General features: G+C 27.1%; 1 protein-coding gene across 2 annotated transcripts in view; it reads left to right on the forward strand.

Annotated features, from left to right (window-relative positions):
* The first annotated feature begins 10 nt into the window (after positions 1-10).
* The window catches only part of LOC107994521 (GTP-binding protein RAD-like), a 42,492-nt gene continuing 30,313 nt past the window's right edge, over positions 11-12,189 (forward strand). Inside the window, exons 1-4 of one of the 2 annotated variants that reach the window (XM_017051484.3) lie at positions 11-914; positions 9,332-9,544; positions 9,841-9,879; positions 10,569-10,803. In XM_017051484.3, the coding sequence (XP_016906973.2) occupies positions 727-914; positions 9,332-9,544; positions 9,841-9,879; positions 10,569-10,803 (675 nt within the window). In that variant the 5' untranslated portion in view covers positions 11-726. The remainder of the gene's footprint in view (positions 915-9,331; positions 9,545-9,840; positions 9,880-10,568; positions 10,804-12,189) is intronic. The other variant, XM_017051485.3, reaches the window with a different exon arrangement.

Consider the following 12,189-nt stretch of genomic DNA (forward strand, 5'->3'; position numbering starts at 1 on the left):
GCTTCAGTTTTCATCAGGGTTTTGTGAGGAGCGGAACGATCGTCGCTCTCTTTCGAAAAAAATCGTGAATTCTTTTTCATACAACGTACGTTTTATATCTCGTCGCGTATTTTGTGCATCTTCGATCCTTGACTCGACGAGTGAATTAAAAGTTAGAAACGATGAGAAGAATTTCGTTGGAATTTCTTGTTTATTGTTCTCCACCCACGTGAGGAACAATGCTGCATCCTTTGTATTTTCTTATAGCTTAATTGGAAGAATAATTCCCTATCTCTCTGAACACGATCTAATAATTTTGTGGACGAAAAATATTGTGGTCATTGGAGGATAAGTTATATTCCGATTTCTCTGAAAGACGATCTGAAGAAAATCTGAAGACGGATATAATTCATGGATTTGGAAAATTTGAATATTGTGACTGAACTTGATTAAAGAGGAACAATTAATAATTTTGTGAATTTGGAAAACTTGAATATTGTGATTATTGAATTTTATTAAACAATTTGTGGATTTTAAAAATTTTAATATTGTGAATTATTGGAGGATTGTCATTGTTTTCGAAAATTATTTTTCATTTATTGGAGAAGTTTCGTGGAATTGTTCGAAGTTACAGAAGTTCGGTGAAGTTTTGTGATTACGAATGGATGAGATAACGAGAAGGAGATTTCGACAATTCGAGGCTAGTTAAATCTTTTAGACTGATTTCTAAACTAGGTGGTCTACTATATGGCAACGTCAACCGTGTCAGATCATCATGAGACCGTCGAGAAAAATTCCACGGAGCTTCTTGATAGAATTTCCATGAACAGTTGCCCGCCAAGCAGTTTCCCGGATAAGTTTCAAGATTTCTTTGCCGCCCTCAACGAAGATTCCGACGATTTGCCAAGCATGCTCGAGGATAAATTAATACCCAGGTGAATATCGTCGTCTTGAACTATCACGTGCTTATCGTTAAGATGCAAATGCAAATTTTTATGATAATTCATATTTCAGAAAAGAGAAACACAGAACAATTTATTTATGCAAAATAGAAAGTTTCGTTTGATTTATTGAATTAAAATGACTGTTTTATTTCGTATATTTTTCATTTAAATTTTCGTTCGAACATTCGCAAATTAATTGTCGTTGGTGATTTTAATTTGATCTCGATTTTCTTATAGAATTTAATTAAGAGTTTAAATCGTAGCAATGTGTAGGTGTCTTATTGCGATTTATTATTACGATAATAAAACACAAGATAGATATTGAAAAGCAGAATTATATAATAGCTTCAAAGAATTATGATACTAATTAAAAGGAATAAAAAGTGGTTATACAAATTGATTTAAAATTGATTCTAAATTTATATAAATAAAAGAATATTTATAAATAAAAGAGATTATAATATTATTTAAATCAAGAGAGAATAGTAGTAGGATGTAAATTTTATTTTCTCTTTCACAAGAAAAGGTATTTAAAATATTCCATTTAATTATCACTGGCATATGAAAAATATTTTGTTTTATACATGTATTTTTATTGATTATTAATAATTTGATTTAATTATTTCTTTAATATTTTTCATCACAATTATAATATAATCTAAATAATAAATAATAATATAATTATAATTATATAATTATATAAAAGCATAAAAAAATATATAAAATTAAGTTAATTCCTTTGAAAATTGATTTTATAATCTCTAATGGATGAATCATTTTTTTATATATTGTAAGGCTTTATATTCTTTCTTCAAATACCCTGTACAACTAAGTAATCCATTTAAAAAATATGTTACAAGTTTTACAATATCATACTTCATGATATTAATAAGTAAAGATATGTTTCATCCATACAATCGTAAAAATAGCTTTAATAAATTACTTCAAGGTAAAGAAAAATTACTCGCGTTTTCCATGTAACAAGCTTTATTGATAAACTCAAGTGTTTCGTCCTATTTAGTTGTTAACCAATACAAGTTTAATAGATTACATACAAGGATTTATGAGGATTGTCAATCTGCCATATTCTTCATAAACCTATAAATACGAATATCACTCTGTATTATCCTCCAATATCAATTAATTAAAAATTTCTAAAATATTACAGATTACAGATCTCTCCTATATTTCATTCGTCTCGATCCTTTTTCTTTTATTTATTTATTCTTTTTTTATTTTACTTTAGAACAAACAAAAATCTGAATATATTAGACTTTAGATAAGAGATTATCATTTAAAAAAATTGTCTCATTCCACTTTTCTATCTTTAAATTAATATATTTAATTTCTTTGTATTAAATTTTAATAGAATCGAAATTTTCATATTAAACACTGATTGAATTTTTGAACTAGATTTAAAAGAATACATTAAATAATTCTTAGCAAATCTTTATAAACGTAATAAAAAAATTATAATCTCTTTTCTCTTTTAATAATTACAAATATAAGAAAATTGTATTTTTTCTTTATTTCTTTTTGTAGAATAAATTGGATAAAAAGATATGAAAATTTTTAATGTCAGTGATTCTTTAAAAAATTATTTCGGACCAGTCTCGAAAAGGTTAAAGAAAAAATCTTTTCGATTGATGCGTGGCATAAAAATCAATCTAAAAATCGACAGATCTAATGAACCAAGTTCTGTCACCCTTCAAGTTCGTTTTCCAATTCTCTCTTCAAGCCTTGTAAATCGAAATTTCCTCTACACGATGCAATTTTGCAATAATAATGAAACACAACGTGAAATACACGATAATGGAAAATACGAAACAAGGATAATGTAAAGTTCAAATTGAAATCGCTCTAAATTGGATTTTATTCGGGACATTTTAACATATAAATGATATATAATATTCAATAAGGACACAATTTTTTAAAATACTTGAATTTTTTAAAACAGCTTATGAAGATTTTCATGATTTTTGTGTAATTGTAAATTATATAAATAATCTTATATGATTAATCTTGTATTAAAAATTTATTAAATGGATTATTCAAGTTTAAATTGTTTTATATTTTGTTTTATAATATATATACAATGGCAAGAAGTAAAATTGAAAAATGTCAAGAAAGAAATAAAGTTTCAGGAGAAATGATGCAGAAATAGAGTTTAAATGGAATGGTTTCTCGATTGAATCAGAATTGTTGAACGATAAGTGCAAAACGGAAGATCCGATTAAATCGATCTAATTACAAACACATTGTGTCTAAGTATTGCAGTAAATTTATTCTACTCCACGTTAATAGAATGCATGCAAATGCATGAATGAAAGACGATAAAATTAAATTTCGAATCTGATTTATTCGACGCGTCGTAACAAATGATAGAAAAATAATCTGAAACTTTTTGTTATTATAATATTCGAGGATTTTGTTGTGTGATATATCTAAAAAATATATCTAAAAAATTATATATCTAAAAAAGAATTCGATATCACATAAACTAAGTGTATAGATTAAATAGAAATTTTGTCTTGCATAAAAAAAAATATTTTTAAATTAATAAATCAATAAATCAATAAATTTTTGTGAAAAAAGTAACTATTTTTAAATAAAAGTTGAACTTTTCTAAAGTTGATATAAATATATTTTCTCCACTCTTATAACAGATTTAAATCACTCCATTAAAGAATCCATTAAAGATTTTCTTAATTGATATGAGAAACTTTTATATTTTTCAGGATGAAGTTTAAAGATTACATAGTTAACATATTGATTATATGAATTCTTCCTTTAATGCTAAAAACTCTTCTATTTTTTTTTCCTTTATATACGAAGAATAATTTTAAGAATAGCTTTGTAGTTCAAAGATATTATTTCTTGTATATGAGATGAATCATACCTATCCTTTCTATATAACTTTTAAATTAATGTATTCTATTCTATGAAAAAGTGTTTTATAAATACATATATATATAAAAGTCATACAATATCAAAGGAAACATGATGTTGAAACTATTTCCTGAAATATCTTATTTGCTTAGCAGATGCCAAGGTGAATTTTTTATATAATCTGCGTACTTCTTTGTGCCAAGATTTTAGAGAGTAGTGAATTTTCTATAAGAAAGTTTTAAGCTTTATTCATAGTGAGTAATCTTGGGTAAAATCTTTTTCAATTTGTTTCCATTATTTGAATATTTATGTTAAAATTAATATTGGGTAATTTTATCAAATTTATAATATTATAATATATTATAGCAAAATACGCGGAAAATTTATTTAGTTTCATTTTTACCTAATTTAAATATTTTTTATAAATTTTCAACATCAACATTTATTTTTATCTTATCAAGTAATATTTTTAGATTGTTTTCTAAAAATAAAACATAATTTTACAAGAAACTTTTTTGAGAAATATTTTATTTATGAGATACTTTGTTTTATTAATATAAAGTTATTATATAAATTAAAAACTTTTAGTATTATCCGCTAACGAACAAGAATATATTTTTATTCTGATTAAATTTAGAACTTAAAGATATTATGTCACGTTCGTTAAATATTGAATCATCACTATAATTATGTAATTCTTAATGACTCTGACATTTCAATAATAGATCTTGAATGGATTGATAATTATATTTTCTCCATGAAATAATTTTCTAAGCTTCTTATTATGCATCAGAATAAATCAACAAATAAACGCAGAATTTTTCTTGCGTGCTACAATAACAACGCAAAATATTTATATTAAAAATAAATTTATCGATAAAATTCCTTCATAAAAATAATTCTTAAGATTGTGAATAAAATCTTATTCCACTCTTAAATATAAATAACTTATTCGAAAAATTGTTCGAATACGATATATGCATAATAATTGAATACAAATACATCTTGCATCCGATCTAAATTTGCATAGAAATATAACTTTGGAAAGAACTAATTCAGTCAACCATGACGATCGAAATACCACAACTAATGCACAGTAAGCTGTCATTGTTATATCTCAAATACTCTGTCATCCATGCATTATGTATACTAGTGCGCCATCGTGCATATTGTATACATTTGATATCATTCAAATGACAATATCGAGTAGACGAAACATCTAGTTTCGTTTAATTCACAATTTGAAAATATCTTTATTCTCGTGATTGACAAAATAATTCACAATTGCTGTACGACTGATATTACGGTATTTGATGATTAAGGGATTAACTAGTCGAATGACATTATCGTTTATACAGGCTCGTGAAACAAACTTGTCAAGGTAATACGCAATTCTCTGTGCTGTGTTCGTGCAACTGACACGCTTGCTTTGTTCATCCTGAATCGCGTTGTGCAACTATAGTACACAAGGTGTATTATAATTATATTAAATTCTACTGTTCATTACTTATGAATGACAATTTATAGCTCCTTATTTAAATTGTCAGTGATTGATCTAAATCGTAAAATATCTATCGTCTCACGTTAACTTTTCAAAAAGTTTCTAAAAATATTTTTATTATACATGAAAAAAAGACTTACGTCCAATGGAAAACTTTATAATTTAATATACGGAAATATTCATCATCCCATCTCTATCTTCATCTCTCTCTTCGCAAAATTAAATTTTTTATAATTTAGCAAATAAATCAACTAATATCTCTGCATGCCAATTTTTCTTCTTGCTTTTTGCAATTTCAAAAATTAAAATTAACCTATTCATTGAATAAATTAAATATAATTTTCGAAAATATGCGTAGTGAAAAATTTATTTAAAAATTTTTATTCGCATGTATTGTACGTATAATCGATATCTGGATACGCTTCAATATGTTTCATCAATTTAAAGGGCAGAAAAGGGAGCGTGGAATCAGTCAATGAAGGTCGATGTTCTCGTGCATGATCGAGATGAGAAATTCCACTCGATCATTCGTTGCTCGTTAACGATTAAAAAGAGAAAGAGAAATATTAACAGTTAGCTGAAGAGAAAATGGACGCATGATTAACAGAGAAGAAATTTAATTTTCTTTCGTAGCTGATTTACACGCGCCAGTTGTGTCCTCTTCTCCATTCTTAAAAGAATAAGTGTTGTCCAAGTTTTAATAAGTCTTTCAAAAGGATAACAATGACTTACTATCTATATTTTTATTTCAACTCGTTCGAAAGAATCGAAAAACGAAGTGGTAATAATGCTGCAATTATTGATTCTTTCCTATAATTATCTTTCCACTCTTCTTTTCTTTTAATATCAAATTATATCTTTTATCTTGTAATTTAAATTAATTTGTAGCAATTTGTAGTAATAAAAATTTTTACTAATAAAAAAATCGCGATTTGCACATAATGAATCAATATTTCGATCAATGAAAGATTAATTGTTAAATGTTTTTTCGTAATTCTTGCAAGAAAAATTATTAAATCTTTATTCTATTTGTGAATCGTTTTCGAATTGTTCTCACATATGAATAATTTTAATGAAATCGTTTTTTTAATAATTTGAATCAATTATATATGTATATAATATTTTACGTGATTAATTAAATTAAATGTAATTTTTGTTGAGTTATATTTCGAAAAGAACGTAATGTTGAATGTATATTTCTTTAATTTCGTTAAAATTAAAGGAGAGAAAAGAAAATAATTCACATATTGACTGAAACAATATCAATAACTAAGCACGTATCTGTCGTTACAAAATAAAGAAAATAACTCTTATGGGAAATTGCAACAGACGATAGAAAAATGCAATTTCCGTGAATCTCGTGCAACAGTACGATAGTTACCAATTTTTTAAGTTCAATTTTCTCGAAAAAGATCCTTCGAATACAAAAGTTTCTGAAACAGTTTCAATTTATTTTTACAAAAATAAAAAAATTATCTATTATCAAACGAAAAATTCTTCATACGAATACAACAACATTACATTTTTTTTATTCGTGCAAGATATTATAAACTTATTTAGCAATTAAAAATTGAATATATTTAGAAAAAAAAACTATGCCTAAACCAAAATTCTCCTCTAAATAAATGAATTGTTCATTATCAATATCAAAAATGAAATATCCACATAAATTCTTCATAAATACCTCTCGATTCGAATAAAATATTAATATTTAGTTTTAAAATAGCTCTTTCACAAACAAATCCACACGTTATTACAAACGTTTCGTATACGAAATCAAGGAATTGTGAAATGTAATAAAGGGAATAGTTGCAACGATTCAAAAATGGACGACACAATCCAGAACATTAGAATCGTGAAATCACATTTCTTTGGTGTCTCGTACCATCTCGTTCCAGCTTCCTTTCTCACGTGTATCTTCGAATTCGTACAAGTGTACAATACTTGCCACGAGCCACTGTCTTTTATGCGGAATGGAAGCCATTTTGAACGGAAGACTGTCAGATTCGGATTTAAAGCGATTTTATGCCTGATACATGACAGATAAATGTTGGGGATATGGACAAAATAGGATGAAATAGTAAATTATCCAGCGTGACACCGCTAATTTAATTGGCTAAGTCGGCCAAGGATCTCTATCGAATGATTTAAATGTGTATTAATTAATCGCGTGACGAGTTTGAGTATTTTATTTGAAATAAAAGGTAACTAATTATTTCGAGTTTTAAGCTTGTTACTTTTATTTTAGAAGTAAAATTTTATATATATTTCATTTCGCGTATAAATATGAAACATGTAGAAATACTAAATATAGATCACTTGTAAATGATTCTAGTTTTTAATTTGATTATTTTATCTTTGTTAGAAATAGTTAATATTTATATTCTTTATTTGTGTTTCGATAAAAAAAATATGCAAATATTTATTCATACTTTTTTTCTTTTTCTCGCAATTTTTTATCAAATTTAGTTTAATTTCTTTTTCTATTTTATCTTTTTCCTTCTCTTTTTATGCTTCTACTTTTAAAGACTTAAGTTTTTCGCTCTTGAGGTCATTCTATTAGTTGCCAACACAAAGTTAAATTAAAATTGTTTTATGGCTTTGTAGGTGATGTAATATATTCGTGGGACATCTTTGGGATTAATTTTAGAAGCTACAAATACAAATACAAAAGTTAATTTTTAAAATCGATCTCTCAAATGTATATGAATATATTAATATCCAGAATAATATTTTTAATTTTTTATAAGATGAAATTTTTATTTGGCAAAATGCAACATTTTTTTTATAAATAAATTATCATTATCATTTCCAACTATATCTTGATCTATAAATCGATAAATATTTTATTAGAACAGTGTATAAATATAACTAAACATAAAAAATAACTAAACAATACGTTTATATTATTTATATGTCCATATAGTTCATCAATTATTAAATAATTTGACCGAATGAAAGGTTACAGGTTATTTTGAAGTAAGTATGAAATAAATAATTGAAATAAAGATGAGCAAGAAATTTTATTAAAATATAATCGTAGATATATTTATTGTTATTCCAATTTATATTAATTTTAAAAAAACTATCAAAATATCATACGATGAAAAATATATATTTTTTATATTTAAGTTTGTATTATTTCTTTTGATTTAAATCATTCAAATTTAATAATATCAAACTCAGTGATTTATGGAATATCAATAATCGGTATGAAATATCACTCTCACAAACAATAAAGAAGACTGATAAGGAATAAAAAAAAACATTAAATGATATTGAGAACATTGATATAAATATACGTAAATATAATTTTACGTAGAAAATGTGCATATATAAATTTTATTGAATTGTTTTACAATAAATCAAATGCATTATTTTTAAAAATTAAAAAATATAATTCTTATCATGAAATATTAACTCTCGTGTATAATATAATGTAATGAGATGTAAGATTGAATCCTATATCGTTGACTTCTATTAACCATTAAAAAGAATGGCAAGTTAACGATTTTAACGAAAATAATTTATATTTTATATCTCACAAACGATTCTTATATTCATAAACTCATCTTCGACATCAAAAATATTAAAACAAAGATACAAAAATAATTTCATATTTATATCTTAATATCTTGTAATAACAACGAACATCAGCTTTAATCTCAATCAAACATTTGGAACAAACAAGCAATCTTATCACAGAAAGGATCCACAAAAAGAACAATGATTAAACCACTAATTCCACGAGCGAGACTCCCCATTAAATAACACCAACGAAATTTAATCCTCCTACGTAAACCTTTACTTAAAATGTTTCTACCCTTTACACTATCCGAATATCTACGAGAGAGAAACGAAGCTATCTCTGCCAGAGATCTGGCCAAGTAAGCTCTCCCTATTTTTCACAAGTCGAAAATCACTTGACCTGTTCGAAACAATTCCCCCTCTCTTCCCCTCCAGCGGTGAAAATAAAGGTCCAATTACGTTTTATGCTAACAGAAGACGGTACTTTCAGAAAGCAGGAGGCCTCGAACACCGACTCGAAGAGCAGACGATGGAGCAAAAGGGCATTCCAAAGGAGGAGCAGCGAAATCGAGGTTCGCCTGCACCGTACCTCTTTGACAGGATCCCAGGGGCACTCGAGCGTGGATGGTCCGAAATCACCGACCACTTCCAGACGTCGTAGTTCAAGCATAGCAGTCGCAAGACCAACACCAGACTTGCACAGGTAAGCTAAGCTTGATTGATATTATCTGTTTTTAATTTTTTTTTTGTTATTGTCTGATAGGAAATTTTATTTAAATGTTAATGATACACGTTTACTACTGTGTTTCGATATTATTATAAATAATATACGCGAGTCTAAAGTTTTAATAAGTAATTAATAAGTTCATTCTAGTTTTAATGATTTGTGTCCGATCTTTTGCTGTGATTTTGTTATGAATAATCGAAATTATTATCATCGGTAGTGAACGTGTAAACATTTGTGTTTTCGAATAATATTCTTTATTTTCTTTTTTAAAGGAAATTGGTCGGGCCTTTTTTAAACAACAGTATCATACAGTTAAGTTTGTTAAATATTCTTTTATAGTTTTATTTTTTTAATCTGAATTTTTTATGCAGTAGTGTATATTTCCTATCATTCAAATAATTAGTAATTATTCTTAATTTTGAAAAAGATTCAAATTATGCTTTGAATTATTCGTAGCTTTTTATGTTGTTAGATATTTTAGTAAAGAGGAATTATTATTTTAATTCTTAAAAAGATTCGCATGTGATTCGCAAATTTATATTACTTATATCGTATCTGCTTATTTAGAATAATAAAATTGATTTGCAAAATCACGTTGTAATATAAAATCGAACAGTTAATATTTATATTTAAATATTTAATAGTAATAAAAACCTCAAGTAGCAATGGTAATGGCTTCTTTCAAAACGGAATCCAACTTTCCCCAAAACAATATCAACAAATTAATTATCATTTCGATTAAAAATTATTACAACATATTATTACTTCTTTAAATAATATATCATTCCTTCTATCTATCATCAAACAATTCCTTTTACAACTTATCAACAACTTATTTTCTTCCTCATTTCCCAAAAGACAAAAGATGAAAATCTCTTATCTGGCCGCCCAATAATACCTGAACATTATGTATATCGTTAATGCAGCTCGTTCCACATATAAGATAGAAATCCACGTGTAATACAATTCTAATGCTAAATTCCTCTCATTCCGACAATAGGTTTCTGCAAGCGGAAACCGGCCCTTGGGGTCATTTATCGCCTTCGCCGAGAAGTCCCACCAGAACTCCGGCAATAAGCCCTGGAGCAGTGTCTGCCTCGTCTCATTTGAGTCCGGGAGCGAGTCCAGGAGGTCCAAGTCCAACTAGCCCTGCTGGTCCAACGGGATCTCGAGGTCCAGGGCCAAGACAGTATCGTGGAAGAACAAGCAGTATGCCAGCGGTTCCTCGACATAAGGTAAGAATTTCTATTAATACGCCAGAAAATATTATACGATACGATGTTACACGAGCAACTAATTTCTTCATATTTCGAATATTGACAGCCGTTTAACGTTTGTAAAATTTTCAATTTCTGGGGAAGTTTCGATGGACGTGGACGTTTTTGGATTGGAATTTTGTAATTGTAATTTTGGATTGCAATGAGGAATTGTGATGAAAATGGAAAATATTTTTTAAATGAATTTTTAAGGCAACAATGTTGTGGAAATAAATATTAATTCTTTAACAATTAACAATTTTTATCAATGGAGAAAAAGATTTTGAAAAAAAAGTAAGAAAAAACGAGGTATTGCAATAGCAAATGAATGATAATTTGTCGTTGCTTGTAATATATAAAAGTATCTTTAAAATAAATAAAATAGCATTACAATACATTTATTCTAAAGCAGAAATTGATATATGACGAAATGCATTGCGAAAAAGTTAATGTATTGTAGAAAAATTTGTGGAAAAGCTTCGATAGAGCTTTGGTTTAAGGCTGATGTTTAAAATTCATTTAAAACGAATAACTATTGTACAATACCGTATACAAATTCAAACAATCCAAGACAAATCCTTCCTTTCAATTTTGCTGTTTGAATAGCCGTCTTAAGGTCGAACGATCCCCTTTAAGTTGGCAAATTTTCATCCGTACCGTGGAAAAGAATAGACCAAGCTGTTTTTTTTTTTTTTTTTCGTTAACAATGGATCGCTACGCGTCAGCAACAAGATCAATAATGTTTCCGGCCCCATTAATTTCTGATTCTGTTGCCACTGAGGAACGAAAAATATTCGTTATATCCTTCAGGAATATATATGTGCATCAAGTCGTTGTAGACATTTATTAAAACAGGCGGTGAAATCAATTATTCCACACTTATTCGAAACGAGGAACGATACGTGCTACTTCAGTGATTGAAATCGAGTAAAATGGAAATTAACGCGCGTTATATTCGTGTGAAATTTCGATAAACATGCTTCGAATTGTTTCGTGGGTTTATATTCGTGAAACGAATATCATGTATAATTTTAATAAATTATTAAATTTTAATTGTTATGTTTAACCGATGTTTATGAATTGATGAGCGAATAATTTGAACCAATAATTTCCTATTATTCGTAGATAAAAGATTTCGTTATTTCGTGTTGTTGATTTTGGAATTATTTAAATTGTTTTCTACGAGATGAAAGAAAAATATTTCATTAAGATGGTAAATTGTTGTTACATATTATTGCAATTGGTAAATAATTTTAATTGACGATCCAAAGTTTTCAAAATTCGTATTTAAATTAATATTTAATCTGTATTCGATGAGACGAGTATTCATCCATCTTGAATCTTTATCGAATAATGAAATTTTTG

This window comes from Apis cerana, linkage group LG10, assembly GCF_029169275.1.
Source record: "Apis cerana isolate GH-2021 linkage group LG10, AcerK_1.0, whole genome shotgun sequence".
NCBI lineage: Eukaryota > Metazoa > Arthropoda > Insecta > Hymenoptera > Apidae > Apis > Apis cerana.